The 25968-nt window shown below is 43.4% G+C and overlaps 1 protein-coding gene across 6 annotated transcripts in view; it reads left to right on the plus strand.

Moving 5' to 3' along the window:
- The window catches only part of Apbb2 (amyloid beta precursor protein binding family B member 2), a 306075-nt gene that overhangs the window by 157946 nt on the left and 122161 nt on the right, over positions 1–25968 (plus strand). For all 6 annotated transcript variants that reach the window (XM_055629150.1, XM_055629154.1, XM_055629153.1 and 3 more), the window contains one exon: positions 1872–2687. In XM_055629150.1, coding sequence (XP_055485125.1) covers positions 1872–2687 — 816 coding nt within the window. The remainder of the gene's footprint in view (positions 1–1871; positions 2688–25968) is intronic.

The raw sequence follows: 25968 nt of genomic DNA on the forward strand, positions 1-25968 counted from the left end.
TCCCTTGATCTTTCTTCTTGTTTTTCCTTGGTTTCTTGTCTCAGAAGGTTCTCTGAGGGAAGCATCCCTAACTTTGGGCCACCTCACCAAGGGCGAAGTCATTTTCTAGTTCTCTGGTAACAAATGACACCACTGTTTAATAGCTGAGAGACGCCCAGTTATACTCACTCATTGATGTATAATAGCACTAAAGGAGATGCTTTTGATTTCATTTGTATTAGATAGGCCTGTTCTGAACCTTGCCTGTGCTACATAAGCATTCTCTCACTGAGCCACCGCCCGACCCGAGTCACCCAGAAATTATGATGACATTCTGTCTAAAACATTTATGGTTAAAAGTGAAGTAGACTAGCATGTCTCTCTAATAACATTGTTAGGATCATACGTTCGGGGAAAACTTTGTGTGTGTCCAGAGAGTGGCCTGCTCATCTCAAATGCTACTTTTGAATGAGGCTCAGAAATGCAAGTTTTCAATATAATCGTAGTAGTAGCCTGTCACTTAAAAAAATTAAAAATTAATTGACAGAATGTTGTTTAAAAGGGAAGAAAAACCCCACTATATTGTTTTATTACTTTAAAACAGGACACTGGAGCTCAGGGTTGGAATGTTGGATAAGCAGTGGTCTTTATAAATATAATACCTTTAAAGGAGAAGACTCAAAGTCTAACCACTGGGCATTACAGCCCTTAACTGTCTCACGGGCATCTGTTACTAGTTAGGATGGTGCGTGCAGTGAACGGGTACTTCCAGAAGCTGTGAGCGGTTCTTTCTAAAATGGACAACCCTGTGTATTTTGATGATGCAGAGATGCTGCTGAGCTCTTGTCTTTTTTTTTTTTCTCTGTGAGGGAGAGGGGGTGGCCAGAATACAATTTCAAGAATGGAAGAAGTATGCTTGGTTCCCCTGCTGCAGCTGTGGAGATTATAGGTCTGATGAGCCAGGAATCAGATGAGAAGGAAGCCATTGCTCAGAGACAGAGTCTGGATCCTTGGGGATTCTTGCTGATGAATTTCATTTCACTTCTAGCCCAAGAAGCCTTTCTTCCTATCAAGAGACATATGAAATAAATATCTGGTACAAAGAGCGTTTGAGATAAACGCAACTGTCAGGTTGCTTCCCAGGCAGCTTTTGCAGGGCACATGGTGGCTGCAAACAGCCGACCCTGTAGAGCACATTCTGACTCCTTAGGGGCTCTACCATGTTGCCTGTAGCATCTCTCGTAATAGTTTTGTTTGTGTGTGTTTGCATACGTGTACTTGTTCGTGTTTTCCCCCCAAATGGTAACACTATGCCCAGATCAAAAATGTTTACAAACTCGTTAGCAAGCTCTGATGGAGGTGTGGTCTTGTAGGCATTTAGAATACAGTCTCAGAACGTGATTGGGGGAGATGATCTGGAACGCAGAATGACCTTTTGGGCTAATTAAGAATACTGAAACTTAGACTCTCGGGGCAGTTACATTGTTGGTATTGATGTTGCCAAAAGGAACCTCAGATTTAAAACTAAAGATGTGATGTTGCTGTTTGGAAAGGGGATGGTTTTCAAAGTTGTGGAGATTCAAGATCGCTGGCCAGAAAAAAATGCTGGTACACTAATGTGAAAAAATAAAGAGTTTTTTTATGTAGACTCTAGGACTTGTTAGCTTCTGTGTAAATTAGCTTTTGGGTTTCCACAATAAAGCCTTTCTTTGCCTCTGTTTAACATATGAATAAATTATGAAATGAAATGGGTCATTTCTATAAGAAGGTCTCATGTGACAGAAACGTTTGTTCTTACAATCCTCTGTTTAGAAGTGGTCTCTTACACCATATGCTAAGTTGTTTGATCATGACCTGTGCCTTACAACCAATTTTCTTTCTATTCCCCACAGCTGACTCAGGTGTTGACACCTTGGCAGTGTTTATGGCCAGCAGCGGAACCACAGACATTGCAAATCGGAACAGCCCAGCCACACCACCGAATACCCTTAATCTCCGTTCCTCCCACAATGAACTGTTAAATGCTGAAATCAAACACTCAGATGGCAAGAACAGCACACCCCCAAAATGCAGAAAAAAATACGCACTGACTAATATCCAGGCGGCCATGGGCCTCTCGGATCCAGCTGTACAGCCTCTGGTGGGAAATGGCTCCGCCAACATCAAGCTGGTGAAAAATGGGGAGAACCAGCTCCGCAAGGCTGCAGAGCAAGGGCAGCAGGACCCCAACAAAAACATCAGCCCCTCAGCCGTCATCAGCTTAACTTCTGAGAAGTTGGAGGTTAAAGATCTCCACCCTCAGGAGTCCTCGGGCTGCGAGATTTTGCCCTCCCAGCCCAGGAGAACTAAGAGCTTCCTCAATTACTATGCAGACTTGGAAACCTCAGCTAGAGAGCTAGGGCAGAACCTGGACCCCTGCCAAGGAGTTGGGGAGGAGAAAGCCCAGCCAGGCCCGGGCCAGGCCCCAGTAGTCATTGGGAATGGTGACTTGCTGCTGCAGAAAGCGAACAAACCCCAGTCTAGCCCAGAGGATGGCCAAGTAGCCACAGTGTCATCCAGCCCAGAGACCAAGAAGGACCACCCTAAAACAGGGGCCAAAACCGACTGTGCACTCCACCGGATCCAGAACCTGGCCCCAAGTGATGAGGAATCCAGCTGGACAACACTGTCCCAAGACAGTGCCTCCCCCAGCTCTCCAGATGAAACAGGTACCCCTGGGAACGGGACAGCTCGGCCTGGTACTTTTCCATTGTTGTCTTTAACCAGCAGTGAAGTAAATCTCTCCTGGCTGAAAATAGTTGTCTCTAGCTAGAGAAACACATAGGTAAAATCAGACTGTGTATGGAAACTATCGTTAGTTTTCTCAAGCACATTGTGGATTCACTTCATTTTGGGCCATCTTTAAGTTGTTCTGGTATACATTTTCATAAAGAAATAGCCGTTGGTTGTAAGTATTGCAAATTGTCATATCTGATGTAGCCATTAGACTACTGGTGCTTGGGAGAACTGATTTTGGGTGCTCTGTCTAGAAATACCAAGTTTTGTTAAGTAAAATATAAAAGAAAAAATAGTTTTCAAGGGCAGGCTGTAAGTTAACCGAAAGAACCAACTATTTCAAAATTCTAAGAACTTTCTTATGCTTGAGCTTATGAAAACTTAAAAAGTTCAGAACATTGAAAGTCAGGTCTTTAAGGACATTTCCCTTTTGACCTTTCCTGGGGTATAATGTATTAGCCTGTTCCAACAATATTTGGAAGTAAAAAATGATACTCTCAAATGCACTTAGAAGTTCAAGATTCTAAGTAGTGTTGGTGATTTTGGTGTGTCAGTACTGCTGTCCATGTCTGTAGCTGGAGTCAGGAGTGGAGTGTTGTGACGGCAAAGAAAAGAGTCCTAAAAGTCCGCCATTCTTCCACATCATTTCCTCGGAGTTCCCACTCAGCCAATCAGAAAACTGTGAACTCTAGAGCACTTTGTGCCGAATGAACTCAATGCAAATAACATCCACACATGTGGCCTGGCATCTGCACTAGTAGCTCCCAGAGTCAGGTAGACCAGATGGCACACTGGGGAGTGAGGTGACGTTTTCCAATAGGTAAGGTAGGGAAAGCACAAGGAGCGAATTTTAAAAAGAGGAGAGGGTTCACCGACTTGTTCAAAAGAGGAAGAAAACAGGAGTGGTTTGAAGTGCCCTGTAAACCCTGGTTCCTTCTGTGTTTGATTTCATCAGCCTGCTTGGGGTTGGCTATGGCTGTGGGGAAACACGGGTGAGTGATTACATCTCTTCATTGCTGGCTCTGCATGTTTGGGAGTCATAATTATGTTTAGTAGTGTCGTTGCGCCCACAGTACTCTGTGACGTTTTACCCATTTAGAGAGTCCTGTACCTGACGTGCATTGTCACCTGCTAGCGAGTAAATCTATTCAAATATGGCCAGACTCAAGACCTTGTGATTTTCTGTGGCTGCCACAGCCTTCTGCTCTTGCAGGCAAGGTGTGTTCTGCCACAGTTAAATGTAAACGAACTAGAAGATAGTGAGTGAAGAGTGAAGCCTCTGTCCCCTGCCCTACCCTCTTCTCCTTACTTATGACCACCTTTTAGGAAAGCTGGTCATAACTAACTATGTGTTTTCTCTAGAAAACATTTTAGGCACGTGGCTACATTTATAATAATTTTTAGAAATTTAATCAATTTTTTTGGATATTATTTTTAGAGATCTTAGCTCTTAGAAATATAAACTAACTGTTTGTAATCCCATAATCTACATGATACAAATGACCCAGCCATTAGTTCCACAGTTGTGGATCCAACCGTGTATTCAAAATGTTTGGGGTAAAATTACAGCTGTTTGGAGCATGCTTGGACTCTTTTCGTCATTGTTTCCTGAAATAGCATAATAACAGTTCATGCAGCAGATACATTGCATTGTTACATGGGTGGGGTCCTGGAGCCAATTTCCCTGCAGTCACCAAGAGATAGAAGTAATACTTGAGGCGGGGTGGGATAGAGAGGGGTGAGATTGGGGGTGGGGTTGGGCAGTGTGACAGAGATTTAAAAATCCCCTCAGAAAATACACAAACTACTCATTATTAAAACTGGTTATTGTTCCAAGGGTTGGTTGTTCTGTTCTTAAATTTTTGTTTTAAAAAAATTTATGTAAGAAGTTAAAAGAAAAAAATTTTCAGATTAGACTACTGATGCTTTGCTTTTTCAACAATGTGTTTTATATGTAGACTGAAGAGATAGTTAGCTCAGTGAAAGATCACTTACTTATTATACACAAGGCTCTGGGGTTTGGTGTTCAGTACAGCAAACAGTAAAGGAGGGAGGAAAGAAGAGAGGGAGATAGATTGGGGTCCATCCCATCTTTCTAATCTAGTGCCTATTTTGTTTGTTTGTTTTTTGTTTTGTTCATGAGTATTTATTGTAATGCTTTTATTTCCAACAGCTAAGTTAAAGAGCTTTAATTTGTTCTAAAACTTTTTTGGTACAGATTTGTGTGGGGAGAACATATGTGGGTGCGTACATCTGTGTTTTACACAAAAGTGTTAGATGTCTTCTGTCACTCTCCAGTGCTTAAGAAAAACTGTTTGTTTATTCATCGTTTGTGTGTGTACACAAGTGCGTGCACTCATGTGGCATGCCACGGTGCGTGTGTGGAGGTGTGTAGATTAGCCTGCAGGAGTCCGTTCAATCTTGCCATGTAGGTCTCAGGATTGAAATCAGTTGTCTTTGGCTTTTGAGCTTGGAGAGCCTGGGAAAAATAGAACAGTCCCCATACGTACCTTAGGGCATCCTTTCTGAGTTAGAGTGCTGTTTAGAAAATGAAATGCATTGGCTAACCCCAGGACTGACCACTCCATACTTCTGGTTTTTGTTTTTTTCTGAGTTGTACCACCCCCCCAAGCTTTGCAGTGACATTTTTGCTTCATCAGTCGTGTGTACAATATGTTGCTGCCTTCTCCTCTTGTGTAGTTTGTCTGTTGAGAAAACAAGAGGTTGTTTGCAAAAAGAAAAGCATCTGTGACATTACTGGGCTTTTAACAGGGCTTTGGGAAAGTTAGTGTGTCTTGATCCTGGTTCTGAAACAAAGGGTTGGATTGTTTTGGTCTTTGAAAGAGAGGACTTAGGATCTAGTTAGGATTCTGTCATAGTTCTGTTTCCCTAGGTGCCACCAGGTAGACAGATGACTCAGACTCTGTGCAGTCGCTCTGTAAATTGCTTGGTGCCTCATTTAGACTCTTGCAGGACACAGATTTATTTGAGCCTCCCAGAGTTGGGAGACACCGAGTATAGATATACATTCCGTTCCTGTCCCCACCCCCTCCCTGGGATCAAGCTAAGCAGCTGTCTCTGCTGCTGAGCTGGACCCACGGTCTGAGATGGAACTTACATAATGGTTGTCTGATTTAAACTCACTGCAAAGGTGCACAAAGCCAGGATTCCACCCTGAGCCCAGAGGGTGAGGCAGCGCTTGTAGTAGTCCGACTTGGAGAGCATGGGCTCCAAGAGTCAGCTTTGCTAGTTCATTTTCCAAATGTGCCACGTGCAGGGCTGGTGTGTGGGGTGGGCGCAGCTTCTGCATAGACTTGCTGTTAAAGAGGAAAAGGGGGCATCTAGAAAGAGCCCTCGGGCTGGTGTGCAGCAGAGACAAGGGCTTGCTAAATATAAGTGCCGTTATTGGTGATCTTTATCAGTACAGTGCTGTGATGTAAGAGTTAAATTTACTTTTTAAATATTTTAAAATTTATTTATTTGTGTCTGTGAGTATTTGTGCACGTGTGTGTTGGTCGGGGGTGGGGTGGGGGTGCCCATGGAGGTCAGAAGAAGATACTAGATATCCTGGAGTTGTGAGCTGCCTTACGTGGGTACTGGGAACTGAACTCGCAAGGACAACAAACACTCTTAACCACTGGACATTAGCCTCCAAAGGTTACTTTTTAATTATGAGTTACCTGATTTTAGTTAAGACCTTGTAAACCTGAAAGACATCTTGCTGTGTGTGTTGTCCCTTCCTGGAATACAGGTGAGCCTGGTAAATGCGTCATGATAAAGTGAATGAAAATGGATGTTATCTTCACATCCCCAAATAGCCTTAATGTGATGAACAGACCACTTGATTGGTATGCTATTGATCAGTATCTGATTCTGGTACTGTCTGTATGTTTTATAACTTAACTGATCACCCTGTTTCATGTGTGTGATACTGAATGACTAAGGTTCTCAGGAAAGTCTGTCTGGTCCTGTCCTTGTCAACCATAGGTGACTGTGGTTTGAAGCCAGGTCTTTGGACGCAGTGTTCTGAGCTTTCATTGTCCGACAGTCTTGGGATCTAGTCATATAGAATGTATCTCCAGTGCTAAATACCTCTGACTTTATCCTGTTTGCTGTATGTGTGGTAGTCATCAGAAGAATCCAGAAAAATGGAAATTGTATCTTAGTGGACATGTCCATGCCTACAGATAATTAAGGTTTGACTCAGTTGCTGTCAATTTTGTGAAACATTTAGGAGATTCCATTCTCCGTATAACTCCCAAATATTTCCAGGTGTGTTACTGTGTTCTTCCCATCATTTGCTGCCCAACTTGAAAGTTGTCACTTGGACCCAGAACTTCATAAAAGCAAGAGTCAGGCCTCCATGGCACATGCATGAGGATCTCCCAGGGCACTCGTGGCACACTGTGAGAGGCCCCATGTGTGCTACCCGTTCACTGGTTGGAATGGATGTAGCTCATGATAGTTGACTACATACGTGAACCCCCAGAACACATGAGCACGGCCTGTGTGAAGGAGCTGTGGAGAGCAATTGCACAGGATTCCTACTCACACCCGGGATTCCAGGGAGGGTGAGTTTGAAATCAGTTCCTTGGTCTACCACAGCCTTCCTGTCAGAGCTGATAGGCGTGTCAGAGGAGTAGCTGCGTGGTCTTCACCTTTTGCCTGCACTTAGAGTTAATCCCGTCCTAGGGCAAAGTGGAACTCATTTGCATGCATAGTTTTCGGTTTTGTCACTGTGAATAATCAGATGGAGTCCAAAGCCAGGCAGAAACGAACAGGGCCACCAGCACAGCATGTCAGAGCTGGGGATGAATGCATGGCTCTCACACTTTTAGAAATTTCCTCTAAATGTTCGTCCTATCTCAAGACAGTCTTTTTAGTAATTCAGTTGTCATTTTCTTTTCCTCCTTAAACTTCCAGGATATCAGAAAAGTGCAGTTTTCAACTCTGCCCTGCTGTGTTAGCTGGGATCTCTCAGATGTGTGCGGTGATGTGCTAGCTTTCCTTCCGGCTGTGTCTTCTCTGTTGAGAGACCCATGGTGTGACAGGACGGACTCGGGAAGGCAGATGCGAGATATTTCTAAAAGAGTCAAGGCACACTGCATTCTACGGTAGATCGTGTTTCCTGAATTAGATTTTATTGCCTCTGGGGTAAAATGAATGACGATATTTCTTATCTTACCTCATGAAATTAAGAAAGAAATTTTGCCCAGCTTAGTCTTTGAAATTTTTAGGCCCAGAATATATTTCAGGCAGATGTGGTACAACATACTTTTGATTCCAGCTTCCAGGAGTCAGAAGCAAGCAGATCTCTGTGCGTTTCAGACCAGCCTGGTTTATATAGTGAGCTCCGGGCCAACTGCAACCGCAGAGTGAGACCCTCTAAAAGTGTGTGTGTGTCTGTGTCGGGGGCAGGGGGTGATGGGAGGGATGTGGTGTGTGGTATGGACGTGTGTATGTGTGTGTTTCCTGCAGCCCCTCTTCCTGTACTCCTGATGTACCTGGGATACTTTAGGAAGAAAGGCAGCTCCAGTTGCACCATAGATGACGTTACAGAAAATACTGGCTCGGGAGCTGGAGAGACGACTCAGTGGTAAAGAACTCTCGCTGCTCTTGCAGAGAACCTGGATCCAGCAGCTCCCAGCCCCCGCACGGCAGCCCACACCCCTCTGCAACTCCAGCTCCACGAACATAGTGTTCAAACATACACACACGTAAACAGTTGTACTCATAAAATAATAGTAAAACAAATAGATATTTAAAGAAAATATTGACTTGGGTTTCCAGGAGCTTCCAGTTGAGAGATTTTTACATTAAAATGTGGGCTCTCTTGGCTTCTATTGTAAATTAGGAAATCTTATAACCTAGAATCCAAATGGCAGAGATGAGAAACCTCTTCGGGCTAGGCCCCTCCCCCTGCATTCTTGTGGCGCCTGTCAGGCTTGGGGTCCTCTGCATCAGCTGCTAATGGCTTCAGCCTCCCTGCACTCATGGGATAGTAGAGTAGAAAGAAGCAGGCCAGCATTGATCTGTGCTCCTGCAGCTGTAAGCAAGTGTAAGCACATCACGGCAAAGCCTCCTGGAGAGCCACCTCGTTTAATCATAAGCGCCTAAGCCCCAGTCCCGCACCTTAACATGAACTGTTAAGCAGAACGCGATTGAAATTTCCAGAGACATCTTCAGATGACTTCTCAGCATTCTCCATCTGTGAATCTGGTTAGAGGAGGGTAAACATTAGCTTTTGAGAGCCAGCATGTGGGCGGTTCATAGATTCCATGCCTCAGGGCTGACTCAGTAAATGAACACGCAGTCCAGGCCCTATTGTATGGGCGGTCACCAACTCCCTCTCACTCCTGCTTTCTGTGTGTTTGCGTGTTTGTTTGGTGCTGAGAGTCCAAGGCTGGGCTTTGTGCACAGTTAGCATGAGCCCTACATGATCTCTCCCCCCATGTAATTTATGTATTGTGCATTCCTGTTAGAATGATGAAATAAAAGCTCCATGTTCAATCATTTGACTATTAGAAAATGTTCTGTGGTTCGAGTTCTGTAGGCACAAAGGGAGAGAATGAGATCACCCTTAACTGGTGTTTTGTACCTAAAAGGAGAGCCAAACTTGCTTATTTGGTAAGCATCTGTTACTTTCTTTTTGTTTAGCTTTCCATCAGTTACTCTTGAATGTGACAGAATGAATCTTCTGAAGTTTCCCTTAGTATTCTTGGGGACATTGCTAGTTGGTGTTTTTAACTCCGTAAGATCCCTGACCCATAAAAAGCCAATTTAATCCCCAGTAGGCATAAAGACTATTATTAGTAGAACCTTTCTCAGAATGCTCTGGAAGAAAAGGAGGCCTTTTCTTTTTCAATGTGGAACTGTTAGAAACTGAAGCCCAAGATGATTTCCAGCTTGAAATCATGGGGAACAGACTGGTTAGAGGAGCAGCAGGAAGTTCAAGGTCTGGGGATGCTCACATCTTTATAATAGAAACCCTTCTATTATAAAGCCGTAGAAGCACTTCTCAGTGACGCTCTGACCCTCCAGTCCCTGCTTTGCTCTCCTTAGGGTGATCCTTTGACCATCCTTCCCTGGCATCCAGCATGCAAAGGACAGGTGACACACTTTCCTCTTTCCCCAGAACAGACATCAACCACTCAGGATGTCAGAGTGGCGTTCAGCTTTTGATTTCTCGCCTCTGCCTCTGTTGCCTTTTGTTTTTCTTTCGTATACTATGGAACAAGGGTCCAAATCAGAGAATGAACTCAATGTACGGCAGATCGGAGACAAGCATTTGTACCTCAGGTGCCTTGTCTCATTAATGGAGGATATTGAATTGGTGGTGAATGAATGAATGAAGGAATGAGTGAGTGAGTGAATGAATGAATGAATGAATGAATGAATATTTTCAATGGTGCTGTTATTAAGGCTGGTAAGGTAGCCATGATCTGTTCATATGTTTTTAGGCAGCGCATGTCTTCCGAGTTCAGAACAGGCTTACTGCCTTGCATGGACTCAGGATCAGGACACATGGAGCTCACCCATACCTTCCTTAGAGCCCTTTTCCATCTTCCTGCTCATGCTTTCTGAGGCTTAGGGTCAGCTTGGCCTCATTAGGGTTTTGTCAATTTCTTACCTCCCCCACTCCCCGCCCCAAGGCCTGAGTGTTTCTTAGCTGTAAAATGAAAATGGTCATGGTAGTAATTCACCTTGTAAGATTGCCTACAGCGCCCAGGCACCATTCTGATTCTACAGAAAGCATCTTCCCTGGGTTGCGAGAAGCCTGACAGTCCATCCATGTTCAGTCTTTGGGACCCACTCCTACAAGTCTTCCTCTGACTGGACGTGTGCACCCTGGAACATACATGCGTGCTTGTGTGTGCACACACAGAGTTAGACGCACAAATGAACGCAATTTAAACGATTTTAAATAGAAAGCCCTTTCAGAAAACGTTGACTGTCGCTGCAGTAGTGCTGTGAAATGGAAAATTGCATCAGAGTCTAGACTAGGTCTGTTTTATCTTACTTAAAGTTTACTAGCATATGTTCATTATGTTTTGAACATTTTTACACGTGCGTGTAATTTAATCGCACTCCCCCCCCCCATACCCATTCTTGTCCCTTTTGGTTTTTGTTTTGGCAATGCTGAGGACTGAACTGAGGGTGTCTCTCGAGGGGCAGTTGCTCTGTCACTATGTCACATCCTCAGTCCTGGTTCTGGTGTCGTTGTCTTCCCTTTTATCCCTGGAAATGAGCTTATTTCATTATGCTTGTTTGAATGAATGATTGGCCCAATGAGTAACCTGTTATTTCATACTAAAAATACCGGCCTGTTCATAGCAGTTGGTGGTTAGCTTATGAGGTGTTCACATTAGTTAGGGAGACGTATACAGTCTTTGCTTCTCAGACTGCTGTGCTGGAAAATCTTTTGTAGGGCTTGTGGGAACACAGACATTGATCCAGTGGGTCTAGTCTACGGTCTGAGACAATTAAAAAGAAAACTTTAAAGTTTTTATTGTGAAATCTTAGCAATTTTTTGTTTTTGTTTTTGTTTGGCAGTTATGACTGTTTAGCCTTGAACTTGCTATGTAGACCTAGCTGTCCTGGAACTACATTACAAAGAGCTGCCTGCCTCTGCCTCCTGAATGCTGGGATTAAAGGTTTGTGTCATCATGTCTAGCCTGAAAATGTATTTGCAGTGAGTTCTCAGCATGTGCTGATATTTCTGTTAAATTTTAAACAAGCTTTCATTAAATACTGGCCAGGTCCATTCTGAGGTTCCCAGAAAATGGTGCGCAGTCACCTTTTACTTCAACTTCTATATAAGGTAAGCTCGTAAGGACACCACAGTTCCCATCAGATCCAGTCAGGGGCAAACATGCATCCTGACATATTTCTCTGCCTACATACTTCCCCCCGAATGTGATCATGCGCATCTAGTGTAGTTGGGTCAAAGAAACTTATTTAGGGCAGTGAAAACGTCTGGCTTGTTATCTCACCAGAACCATAGCCACCAGCATTCCAGGAAGTTAACTGTGCTTAGGCAAGTGGGCCTTACAGGGTAACGTAGGCTCTTACAACTTCTGGTGACTGGTGAGACAGGGCTGTGAGCTGTAGCAGAAAGGATCCTTTCTTGCTTGCTTTGTTTCTGGCACCTAGAACAAAGAGCGCCTGATGAATATGCCTGTATCCAAAATACAGTTTGGGAAAAATGCACTCACCTCAAAATATAATCTCAGTAGACATACATGAAAAAAGTCCTTCCTTTCAAATATAGATAGGTAGAAAAGAATAATATTGTGATAGCTTTTCAGGTCACTGTAGACAATATTGTATATTAAAGTTACATGAGGATTCCACAGCAGATAGTTCCTTAATAGGTCGTTTATAGTATAGAATCTGAAAGCTTCATGTTAAGCTTTTTGTTAGATATTTTAAAAATTGCTATATGCCACCCATTTGGTGTGGATGTTTATTCCTACATAATTTTTTAAAGACTCGATTATTTTCATTTCGTGTGTATGAGCAGTTTGCCTGTATGTATTGCTTTATGAGCGTGCATTGCTGGTAGAGACCAGAAGAGGGCAGTAGAGCTCCCTGGAACTGGAGTTACAGATGATTGTGAGCCTCCAAGTCAGTGCTGGGAACCAAACCTAAGTCCTCTGCAGGAGCAGCCCGTGTCGTAACTGCTGCGCCATCTCTTTAACCGCTTTCCATATTCAATTTCGTGGTATGTTATTGGAATATTGGCTTTGTGGGTCGTGAAGGTCTTCAGTTGTTGACACATTTCATTATGTCATGTGAAAATGCCACGTTTGTTCATCTGCCATGTCATTAGCAAGTCCTTATTGGGAAGCCGAGCTCACTCTCAGATACGAGTTTTCCTAAATCCAGAAAGCCTGCATTTCATCAGTGGCGACAATCAGACTCGGCCGTCTTCCATAACGACAGGCACAGCAGAAAGTTAGTTGACGAATGTCTGTCCGGTCAGCACCTCTGAACGGCTGTAGATTTCTGCCATCAGTTGTTCCGTCCACCAAAAGAGGTGCTTCATGAAGAGGCCAGGAGTTCATGTATAGCTTAGTCGTGGGTGCTGTCTGTGTGCTTCATTAAAAAGGTGTTCTCTTGAGGGTTGGGATTTAACGGCAGTTTGGTGAGTGTTTCTGTGTCCTCAGTGGCTTTCTTACTGGCAGGGTGTGGCACTGCGGTCACAGTGTCCACTGGTATGGCTCTTGCTGTGTGCTGAGACACCACCACATTTCCATTTTGGGGTGGGGGGCCCATCATTTAAATGTCAGCACATGAAAAAAGGCTATAAAATATCTTAGTATTATTAAAATAGCCTGTTCTAGTGGTTCCTTGAGTTCCTTTTGGGGGACTTCAGCTCCACTCTGGGTATGAAAAGCGAGGCTTCTAGCAACCTGGTCACAGAGGAGAAGCCTGCAGGTCCTGACTGACAGAGACGATTGATAAGTACGCGGAAGCCAGATTCGCAGACACTGATGCTCAGCTGAACTCACCTCTGTCAATGTTTGTGAGGAAGGGTGTCCGTTCCGTTTGTTTGTTTCTTCAATTGTTGCGCTTTGATTTCATGAGGAGAGGAACCAAACCCACAGCATGCTCTGCTAAGCTCTGCCACTGAGCTACATCCTCATCCCCACAGGTAACATTTATAAGATGAAGTCTGTGGAAGATATGACCATCAGTGAGTAATTTACTGGGGCAAGGAAGGCAGGGAGCTAATGTGGGGTAATCTGAGATGACAGGACTGTTAGTTAGACTCAATGTGGAATGTCCTTATTGATGAAAGGACAAATCTGTAGGGCTCAGTGATTGGATATGGAGTGGGTAAGGAGCGAGGTGAGTCAAAGATGTCACTTTCCAAGGGTTTCTTGCTTTCTTTTTTCTCAGATATTTATTTTTAGAAACCCAACTTGTACCTCTGTGGCCTGAGCTTCAGAATCCCTGCTTCCCATCTAGGAGAGGAAGCCATACTGTTGCAAGAACACCCATAAGAAACCACTTTGAAAATGGTGGAGTCACTTGAGGTGACATGTGCCATGGTTTCATTTGTGTTCTTTGGCGCATATGGGCACACTTGGACCCACTACCCGTTTCCCGTCTGAAGCCATGTTTGGTCTGGATGCCATCTGGGTGAAGCTTTTCCTCCATGATTTTTTTTTTTTTTTAATTTTTGCAGCTGTTAAGTCTGAAGGATCTGAGGTGGTAGTGTATGGAACTGCTGAGCCTGCCTTTCTCCCTCCCTCCATTATGGGAAAAAAAAATACCTTTTTCAGGTTGCTTATGTGGTGGAAACTGGAAGCAGAGCTGCAAAGTGTCAGCTTTAAGCTAAGGATTTTATGAAACATTTTTACAGTTGAGTAAATACTTGTGTATTTCCTGGATCGTAATAGAAAAAATGTGTTTCTTATTCTGACCACATTCCAGCCTTATAAAGTAGGCAAAAATTGTCCTTGGGATCAAATTTATCTGTAAATCTGTCGCTCAGATGATCTGGGTCTTTGGAAAGTTATTAAACATGTTTGAACCTGAGTGTCTTCATTTAAAAAGTCTGTACATGTGTGGGTGCGTGTGTTACTGTGCATGTGGAAATCAGGGGACAAGTTTGAACTTTTGTATTTTTCCTCCTTGTCTTGAGGCAGCATCTCTTGTTATGCTGCTGTGCTGTGTACACCAAATGAGCTGGCTCCTGAGCTCCAGGGCTATCGCCCAGTTTCTACCTCCAATCTCCCTATAGGAACACCGAGATTACAGATGCATGCCAGCACGTTAAGCCGCTTTTTGCTTTTGGAGGTGCATAGCAAGTGCCTTTACGCACTGACCCACCTCCCCAGGCCAAAACCCCCCATTTCCAAGTTCATATTGCCTTTCTCCGATGTTTCTACAGTGATTTGGTGAGCTTATAATACATAAAAACTAAATATTCGTAAAGTGTGTGCTTATTGATTGATGCAGACAGGCCTAGCGCTGAAAACAGTGGTCTTTGCTTCCCTCCCCTCATTGTCTGTTGTTTCCTAAAAGCTTCAGTGATGTCCATGGGGACCTCCTTTGGCTTGGTGTTGACATGGGTGTAGGGATTATCTTTAAGACAACAGCCTGGAGCTTGCACTAAGGAAAATGTGCTGGATCCTGATCCAAGCTGCCTACTGACCACTGACGTAGCAGTCAGGACAGTGACTTCGTAGCAGATAAATAGATGGTGGATCATCAGAAAAGAGTATGTGGACACCCTTGGCGGTGCGTTCAGTCACTCCAGAGCCTAACAATGTGTTATACCCGTGGAGAGATTTGAGTATCTGTGTTGGGGCATTCCCCCCGCAGCCTCTACTTTGGTCTGCAAGCGCAGCAGTGTTTGTTGAAACGTTCCATACCTTTCTGTTGTGAATCACCGATGAAGCTTTCAGAAATTCACTTTCTTCTTTGGTAACCTGTGGGCAATAACAATCACACCCATTTATTGAATGTCTCCTGTGTAGTATGCTCCCTGCAAATAAGATGGCATTTAATCGTCACGACAGTCCATCTGCAGAAAGGGGGCTTCCTTAAAAATGAGCATCTTTAAAGAGATAAAGCTGAGAAGGTTTAGATTCGTTGCTGAGAGAGCGAGAAAGATAAGGGCTCACATAAAGGTTTGCCTTAATAATCAGAATCTATGTCCTACATCCCATGTCCCATTCCTTTGTGGTCCTGAGAATTGGACTGTGTGATGGCAGAGCTGCTAAGGGAAGAGGTGCATTTCCGTGGCACTAAATCCAAGGTTTCCAAGTCTGTCTTCACAATCCTTGCAAGACAATATTTAGGTTTTACATGGCTATTTATTTATTTAGGCTGGGCCTCACACTTTCTCTTCCTCCTCTTCCATTTTTTTTTTCCTTTCCCAGTTGATTCAACAGTCCTCTGCAGATCCCCTTGAGACCCAGACTTGCTTTTCTGGAACCTTCAATGGTTGGTGCCATTGGACTCCTGATATTTAATCTCCCAGTCAGCTGGAGCAGACACCGTCCCTGTCTCTCTTCTCTTGAAGCAGTGATGACAGATCCGAACTCGGCACAGCAAAGAGAGCCCAGTTCAGCATGTTGTAGAATGGTGTGTACAATGTACATGCCTCGAAGCCTCTATGAACTGTTCATTGCAGTGCAGCCGAGAATAAATGATCAAACACACAAATTAACAAACAAAGCAAATATGTAGCTGGTTTGAAAAACCGATGCCTTTGAGAAACACTGTACTTTCTGTTAGCCTCAGGGGAAATTAAAAACTCTTGTGTTTTATTGATTTCCACTAAGCTCATCGGAGCGTTGTTTTTATAAAAGCTCAGTGATGATGGAGAGTCTTTAATTTTTGGAAGCGTAGATTTTTTTTTTTTTTTAGATGCAAAAGATTTGGGTGTTTTGCTTCCAGGAAATGAGCTGTGGATTTAGAAGTGTCCACCCCGGTAGGAGCCTTCATGTCCACTCCAGTGTGCTGCAGCGGTCGGAGGGTGAAGTGGGGGGGCAGGAAGGGACAGAACACACACCCTCCCTGAGCTACCCTTGCCTTGCCTTCTGCTAAAGGTCCCTGAAAAGTATCAAGGAGGCGCAAGGCATTATGGTATGGCTCCCCGCCTTAGAGAGTCCAGGTCAAGTAGTAATGATTACCTATCTGTTAATGCTGCCCATCAGTAAGTAGAGTAGAAGTTCACAAGGCCAACTTCCTCTCACTTCTTTACTGTGCCAACACATCCACTTTTTTCTCACTTACTGTGTGACAGGGAAAAGTGCAGGGGGCAATGGAAGACTTGGATGGCAGAAGACAGTGTCTCGTTTTACACTTCTTAACAGCTGTGTGCCAACCATTTACAAGTCCCTGACATTTGAGAATCAAAGAATTGTTTGTTGGGGAGAATTAAGATTTAACTCATTGGATCTTTTGTACATAGGGAACAGTATGTATCAAAACGGAGCTGGCATCTTGGGTCAAGTCTTCCAGTCTGGTTCTGCAGCTGTTGGCATCGTATGTGTGGCCAAGATACAGTCTTGGAACTGCTGTGTCAGTTAGCTTTGAGTTGTAGGGGCACAGTCAGTCAGTCCTGTTGACCTTTTGGTTCTCGCTCGCCTTATAAGCAGTCTCTTCACACCTGTTACCTCATTTGTACTCACAACAATCTTGCATAAAGTTATGTATATATACACACACATATATATATGGAAACTGAGGTTTGGAAGCACTGATTTCATCTGATGAACACTGGTATTTGTGTGTAAAATCTCACTGGAAAGCCAGGGAGAGGACAGGGTTATCATTCGAAGAGGCCTTAGAATTTTATCAGATCTCTTCTCCCTCTGATTCCCTTGGCCATATGGCACATGCTTAGACGGGTGAAAACACTTCCTCAGAAGCTCAGTGGTTGACATGAGTCGTGATGAGTTCTAGAAGTAGGGTGGACCTGAACAAGATAGTATTCATCTCCTTTCTAAAGCATTTCTACTTTTTCCAGCATGTGGTCATCAGTGCATAGCATCATGGGAGTGTCATGGCCTACTTAAGAGAATTGGGCACAAAGAGACCATGCAGCCCTTCATTTTGTGGAGAATGTGCTATGTAATTTTAATACATTTCAAAGAGTTAGTCATTGGATTGAAATGTCAAAATTTTTAAAAAGTCTCCTGAAATATTAAATGAACCTTCATATCCTTTAGGGCACGAATCAATGCCCACAGAGAACAAGGCCCATTGCAATAAAGAACCGGCTCAGTACAATTTATAGTATCATAAACTCCCACTGGTGATTAAAAATATGCTAAGCTGAAGAAGCAAATAGTTTTCAGAGCTGTATTACCAAATTCTGAATTATGTCGTATGCCTGTCTCAGCTACAACTCAGTGTAAGTTTCTGACTGGAAATCAAATATCTGAAAAACAAAGTATGGGAGTGATGTTTTGATGCATGTACTTGATTATCGTGTTGTTAATGCTTTGATCTTCTCTCTTCAAATGAGTAGAGTGGCAAACTGGAAAGGACGTGAAAATTCTAACTAAGAATTATCTCAAGGGCAGCATCCTGGAGATACAAAGTACATTTTGCCTCTATACTGTATAAAGTTTTCTTGGCCGTTTCGGCTGAGGTGATCCGGGACTCTGCTTTAAACTATTGATTACAGCTAAAAGGGGGAGGGATTTTCTGATGAGACCAGCACTCTCTTTAATAACCTTTCACAAAATCAATTCCCACCCTCCCCGCATGTCTTTTCAGGGTGTCATGTTTCCGAACCTTGGGAAGAATTTTTGTGTCTCCTTAATATTTTGTCATGATTTGTGCCCTCCCCTGCATTTATTCAAGCCGTTTGAAACAAAGTTCTTTTTAAGTGATTTATGTGGTGCTTGAAAGAGGGGCGTGTGAGGGATGTTGCCGTTTAGGTGGTGCTCACCGGTGCTGGATTAATTCAGCAGCTACGTGGTCTGCAGGCTCCGGCTTCTAGATCTCACCTCTTGGCTGGACTGAGGGAGATCATGCATCAGGGTCAGTCACACTGGAGGCAAATCTGGGGTGAGTGCACCTCTCCTGGCTGCCTTTCCAGTGAGTCTGTACAGGGGAGCCACGTGACAGACAGCTTCAGGTGGCGCTTCGGCAGTGTGGAGTGTGTGTCATTGCAAATGTGTTTGGGAGGTGTGGTTACACAGTCTGAGTCTACTGGGGCCACCGAGCTGAACTCTCGTTTATCCGAAGCCGTTTGCCTTGCTTCACGTGTGAAGCTGATCTAGAAGCATGTGAGGGAGGGAAGGTCACTCCCGGGAAGTGTAACTCAGGACCCCAAGGATGTGGGTGGCAGAGGGATTGAGAGTGAATTGTGCAAGGCACAGCGAGAGACCTAGTTTCTAACCGTGGGCAGTATTTCACTGGGGTTGCTTCCAAACAACAAATATTACTTCCTCTTCCTCCTCCTGTTCCTTTTTTTTTTTTTCTGTTTTGTTAAGAGAAATAAGCTCAGTGGTTAAAAGCACTGGCTGCTCTTCCAGAGGTCCCGAGGTCAATTCCCAGCCTCGACATAATGGCTCACAACCGTCTATAATGGGATCTGATGCTCTGTTCTATCATGCACGTGCACATGCAGATAAAGCTCTCATACACATACATACATATATACGCTTTTTAAAAAGAGAGAGAAATAAGCAGTTTTGGCTTGATGAAGTAGCTTGTGGAGATTGCTCCAAATCCAAGTTCTTGGCTTTCCTGGGGCTCGAGAGTGGAAGTCTGGAAATTGGGGTCTGTGCAACCTGAAGAATTTCAGGCAAGAGCCTCTCACTTGTTTTTGTCTTTGCGTGTCTCTAAGACACCTAAATTACTCAAGTGGAAGAAATCTGTACTCAAGTTAATGCAAACCTACGAATTTATCCCAACCAAATGATTTTGTTAAAAGCAAAAAGCCTTTTTGTCATAGTGAAATTCAAAATGGACCAAACCCTGATGTTTTTCTCGCAGATTCTGACTTGTAGCTAGAGTGTTACATGGTTCAACTTGACAGAAATTACTGGTGGCTATCTTTTTACTCAGCTGTACTCTAATTCAGATTGACTTTTTAAGGTCAATCTTCAAATGATTGATCGTTTAAAAGCATTATTATTTTAATACTCAAGGGGTTTAATGTGAAGCTGTTTCAGAATGGGGAAAATATAATTTTGATTTTAGTTTATATGATAAGAAATCTGCCTTTAATAGGAACTAAACTTGCCCTGATTTCTGTCTTCATTTTTCCTCTGTGGATGAGGCACTCAGTATATTAAACATGAAATTCAGTGTAGCTGAAGTGGTTTTACATGCTAATGAAGTCGATACCAACATGAGGACACCTGTCTTGGTCACAGGCACCTGTTTCAGCTGGCATGTGCTCACCTTTGGTGCACCAGTGGGTTCTGTGGTTCCTGTTGTCACCTGCTGGGAAGCCTACTTTTCTTTTATAAATTGGGCTGTTGGTGCAGATCTGAGTTACCCCAGATCAACATAACTTGATCACCCATTGGTGGTTTAATTTTCTTTTAGTTATTAGCCTATAAGGTTTGGATTTTTGTTAACTTACTAAGGTACTGAACAGCCACTAAAGGCACTAAACGGCTGAGTGCTTAGTAGCTGTCAGCCACTTTTACTGTGCTTTACAAGCTAAAGTAAAGATAGGCAGGCTTACCACCTTTGTCTCCCCCACGTCTCCTCCCTCAGACTGTATAGAACATGTGCATATATACACATAGCGTACATACATGTGTGTACATGTACATGTACGTTGCTTATACCATATAATCTACTCGTGTGTATATACATATATGTGGCATGTATCTGTCCCCCATTTACTTTCCAGAGGGTGCTCTGCTCCTCTTCTATCTATTCTGTTTGAACTAGTGGGAAGACTTGTGGAGCTTTCCTGCTTTATTTCTGGGAAAGGAAATCCATCCCAGTGACGAGAAGGGGCCGTCCTGATGGCCTACATCCTGGTGGTCCACATCCTGGGAGGATGAAGGGTAGGAAGAAGTACAGCCTTGGGTTTGCGTCAGTCTTTCTGTCTCCTGGCCCAGGTCCTGGCTCTGGGTCTGGGATAAGGAGTTGCCTCTTTACTGAGTTGTATGTGTTTGTGTTTAACCGCTAAAACTTAAATTTGGGTTGGGGTGTGAGGCTGTAGAGTTAGTTCAATAGATAAGAACACTTGTTGCTTTTGCAGAGGACCCCGCACCCACATGGCAGCTCACAATCGTCTGTGACTCCGGTCCCAGGGGATCTGATGACCTCTAAGAGCACTAGGCATGTATGTGGTGCAAGATAATAAATGCACCTTTAAAAAGAATTAGTGGCTAGGGGTGAAATATATGCAAACGTGAAGGCTCACATAAAAGCCAGACATGGTAACTGATAGACTTGGTAACTGACCTGTAATCCTAGTGTTTGGAGGCAGAGACAAGGGGTTCTCAAAGCAAGGCAACTAGCCAGACTAGCTGAACCTAGAAAGTTCTTGACTTCGCCAAAGGTCCTTCCTCAAAATAAAAGGTAGACAGCAATTAAGAAAGACACCCCACGTGAACCCCTCCCTCCACACATGTATTCACACCACACGCCTAAACATACATGAGTACCTAAGGTTTCTTTTCATCGGCTCTTCATTACTTGATGGCCTAAGAAATAACCAAATACGAGCACTTACAGAGAAAATATGATATGTTTTAAATTCACTAAATAAATGGGTCCTGTCTAGTCTGGAAGAGAGAAAAGTTGTTGCTTTAATCAGAGAACCAATCTACCCTGTCTGAAGAGAAGAGCAGCCAGAATGTGCTTTCAGACATGTCATTTGTCAGCTTTGGTTATCAAGTACTGAGGGGACTTCGTATTTCTTGAAGGTTGCTGTGGCTAAGTCTATTAGGGCTGCCATAAAAAACCCCATACACAGAACGCCTTGTACAGCCAACAAACATCAGCTTCCCACAGTTCTGCAGCCTGGAATTGAGAGGTCAAGGTGTGGGTTGGGTAGGTTTCCTCGGGGCCTCTCTGATTGAATTGAGATGCTGTCATGCTCCGTGGTCCCCTCCCTGTACACAGCCTTGATTATGTTTTTTCTTCTAAGATACTGGTCATGGTGGGATTGCAATCTCACCATGAGGACTTCAATGAAACTGGTGGTTCTCAACCTTGGGTTGTGACCCCTGTGAGGATCAAATGACCCTTTCACAGGGATCTAAGACTATTGGAAACACAGGTATTTATGTTATGATTCATAACAGATAACACAATTACAGTTGTGAAGTAGCAACAAAATAATTTTATGGTTGTGGGGGGGGCATCACACTAGAAGGAAACTGTGGTAAAGGTCACTGCATCAGGAGGTCGAGAACCACTAATTTAATATTACCTGCCTCTACAATAGACCTGTCTCCAATCACAGCTGCATTCTGTAGTTCTGGGATTATATATTCATTTCACATTAGAATCTTGAAGGGACACGGTTTAGCCCATATGAGATAGGGGGGTTTGAAATTGAGTGAAACAGAAAGTTCTTATAGGGTAGATTTTGCTCTGTTACTCGATCTTCATGGGTGAGGCTAGAACCAGGGCATCCTGGTATCTGCAGTGTCTGTGAACAGTAGTTGCCACCCAGGCAGCCTGAGCAAAGCAATCACAGACCTTTGTAAGTAGAATTTCTTTCCCTAATGTGTTTGTGTTGCCGAACATTACAAAGGCATTGCCTTCAGTGCTTAAGTACCTGTATTAATGGTAGAGAATATTCATGCAGAAAATGGAAAGACAATGATCAGCTCCCTTATCAGTGTCAGTTGGTTTTACACTCCGGATTCAAAGCGTATGTCTCTTCCTTGCCAAATATAGCAAGCACTATAAACTAGACGCTTAGGCTCACATGCCTCATCTATAAAGGATGGGAGTGTTCAAGGGAGACTGTTGGCTTGAAATTTTACATTTATTTATTTGTTGTTTATGTGTATATGTGTGTGTGTGCATATGCCATTCCACTCACAGTGGTCAGGGTCAACGTTCTGGAGTAGGTTCTCTCCTACTGTGTAGGTTCTGGGATCGAACTTCAGTCTTTAGGTTTGCTGGCAAGCACTTTTGTCTGCTGCACCATCTTGCTTGTAACTTTAGCGTACAGAAATTGTGATGAAAACGTGTATGACCTGGGTCTCGGTCATAGAGATTCGGACCTGTCGGGTCCAAAGAATCTTCCTTGTTAATAAATAACCCTAAGTTAATCTAAGACTGATGGAACCCCATTGCATTTTGAAAAACGAATCAGAGCTCTCATGCAGTTATGAGGAAGCTGGAAGATGGGATGCATTTAAGGAAAAAGCCCTCCTTTGATATAGAGTACATGTAGGCACTGCATGCTGCCCTTTTTTGGTCCTCGCCTCCAGGTTAGTTTGTTTTGACACAAGCTACAGTCATCTTGGAACAAAGAACCTTGGTTGACAAAATGCCTCCCTCAAATCGATCTGTAGGCAAATCTGTGGGGCATTTCCATGATTAACGATTGAGGTGGGAGGGCACAGCTTACTGGGCAGGTGGTACTGAGTTGGTTCTTTTTGTTTGGTTTTGGTTTTTTGAGACAGGGTTTCTCTGTGTAGCCTTGGCTGTCCTGGACTTACTTTGTAGACCAGGCTGGCCTGGAACTCACAGAGATCCATTTGCCTTTGCCTCCCAGAGTGCTGGGATTATAGGCATGCACCACTGAGCCTGACTTTCAGTTGTATTTAAAAGAAAAAAAGAAAAGGAAAAGCAAGCTGAGTAAGCCATGGAAGCAAGCCAGTAAGTAGTACTCCTGTATGGTCTCTGCTTCAGTCATGTCCATCCATCCGTCAGCTCTCCCATTCCCTGACTTGACTTCCCTTCATTATGGACTACAAGCTGTAGGATGAAATTAACCCTTTCTTCCCCAGGTTGCTTTTAACCGTGGTGTTTATCATAAAAACAGAAAGCAAACTAAGACACCACCCTGTTTGAATTCCATATTGTGTCTGTCTGCAGCAATTAGGCTATGAAGACAGAGCCATCTAGCTGTCGACACCGTCTTAAACCTCCTCTTGGAGTACCTCTGCTTTCCTCCCTTAGGGCTTGCTTAATTAGACCAGGTTTACCCTGGATAAGCCTCTTCCATGAACTCAGAGCAGATGAGAGAACCTAATCAAACATGCAAAAAAAAAACTATTTCACTTTATAATGTAATATAATCCCAGGATATTACTCATAGTTCTTGCTCATGTTCAGGAGAAGGATGCTATCCCGTGTATAAACCAGGAGGACTTCTGCCTACATGTTCAAGGATGTGTATTGTATGTTAAGTATCAAATTTGATTTATATTTTAAGACGTGTGTGTGTGAGAGAGAGAGAGTGCACGCTGGAGTACATGCATGCCTGCGTGTGAAACTATGTGTCTCTCTTTGTGTGTGAGTACACGTGTGTGAGTGCCCTTGGATACCAGAAGAAGGCATTGGATCCCCATGTAACTGGAGTTACAAGTGGTTGTGAGCCTCCTAACACAGGGGATGGAGTCAAGTTCAGGTCATCTGCAAAAGCAGCAAGTTCTCTTAACCACTGAGCTATCTCTCCAGGCCCACATAATTGATTTTTTTTAATAGATTTATAACTCTTTATAAAAATTAACCTCTGGGGAATTTCTAATTTGAATTGTATGGATTCTACCCTGCAACTTTATTTCTTTGTTTTTAGTTTGTTTTTTTTTTTTTCCTTTGAGACATGTGTTTAGCAGATTAAAGTATGTTACCTAATCCTTTGTCAATTTAGAACCAAAAAGCATTAGAAAAAACTAGAGCACACCCAAGGACCTGCATTCATGATGCAGTGAGAACCAGTCTCAGGTCCCAGTCGCAGAGAAAGCCCGGGTGTCTGCTGGCTCCTACCCCGGGAACTTTCTGCCTTTTTGTTTTTTTCTGTACAGCTCCTAAATTTTTTAAAGATGTGCTTCAAGTATCCTTATTAATAAATCCAGGGCTCATTGAATTAATGAATAATTTTCTTATTTGCCATTATCATCTTGAATTAGAGCATTTTCTTTCTAATGTGTTATGAATTAGTTACTGAGCGAAATGGAATCTTGGATGAAATGAGATTTTGTTGTTTACTCAAGAGCATAAAATCTCAGTAATCTTCATAATGGCAGGCACAGTTGGGGACTTAGAGAGCTCAGGGAAATGCTGGGACCAGAGAGAGCTTGCGTGATTCAGCTGCCTTGCAAAAAGCCCTTTTTGCAGTTGACAGTTGGATTGATACCCATTAGGTAATTTTCAATGCTTTTTCCTTAAGCATAAATATGATCAACTAGTTGTCTTTTTCTTTTGGAGTAAAATCTCTCTCTGACAAAAGATAGTCGTTTTTCTAGTGCTTCGTTTTTAAGCCTCCTCTCTGTCTCACCAGGTGACGTAATGGGCGGATAGATTTACATCTACCTTACAAGACGGTTCTTACCAAATGTAAATCTCGGTGGCTCATGGTCAAGAGTGACCAAATGTCCTCTACCAGCCAGAGTGACCAGAATGAGGTGGCATTTGTTCCAGCTTCTCCAGCTGACTTGAGACGAAGCTGACATCGCTACTGTCCTTTGGCGGTTGTCAAGGCAGGCTTATGGACCAGGTCCCCAAGGTCAATGCAGTTACAGCAGTAAGCCTGACCTTTCTGCCATCTTCTGCATCATAGATGATTACAGGTACAGAGGATAGCATCTCTCTTAGACCCGGATGAAAATGTCTGGTCCAGGTTGCCCCTGTCCCACCCTGAAGCCTCTCACTGGGTCACGTTGCTGTCACACCTTCCAGAGCCCTGGAGCAAGGTGCTGTGTTTCACCTTCCATGTTATCCGGAACTCTTGCTCACAGCTGCTTTTTCTCTGTCGGAACAAAGGCTGCTGGTGGTTAAGGACAATACGGCCAGTCTTTCTGGGGGTCTTGTTTATCATTTATTCAGTGATTGACTGGTTGAGATAGGGTCTTATTTATCCCGGGCTGTTTTCAAATTCACCAAGGGTGGCCTTAAACTTCTGATCCTCCTGCCTCCTCCTGCTGGGATATCAGGTGAGCACTACGACACCCAGTTTAATGGAGTGATGTGAATTGAATCCAGGGCTTTGTGCATGTTGAGGTTATAGATAAGAGCTACCATACCCTGTTCAAAGTCTTAAAAATGAAGTTTTATCATTCCTATGGGACAAGATGATTAGGAAAATTGTCAGCAGTCCTAAGACTTATTTAAACTAATGAAAAACTAATTTTAAGGATATTTTTGTTTCTGTTATAACCACCATCATTCTTTCTTTCCCCTGAAATATTCAGTTGTATAGAATTAGCAATCTATAAAAATTTCCTTTAAAAAAAAAAAAAAACAACCTAATAATGTGGAATAAAGAAAATCAATTGAGCTACATCTCCGGCAGTCATTAAATATCTGCCGCACACTCTAGTCTGAGCTTAGACCCCAGAAATGAGAGGATCTCTCACTCCGGGTGCGCCACATGTTTTTGATGTGTGTGACCACATACTTCGATGCTCTTGATACCAATAAACCCCAGGTCCCTTTAAAAGTATGCTGAGTTCATTGTAATTCAGACTGTTTCTCTACCAGTACCTACTGAGAATACAGCAAAAGGCACCCAGGTATTTGGGTGTTGAAAGCTTCTGCCCTCCATACCCCGGAGAAGGGCTTTGCATTTGGGGACTATTTCCA

This window comes from Psammomys obesus, unplaced genomic scaffold, assembly GCF_907164565.1.
Source record: "Psammomys obesus unplaced genomic scaffold, mPsaObe1.curated_primary_1811, whole genome shotgun sequence".
In the NCBI taxonomy this organism is placed as follows: Eukaryota; Metazoa; Chordata; class Mammalia; order Rodentia; family Muridae; genus Psammomys; species Psammomys obesus.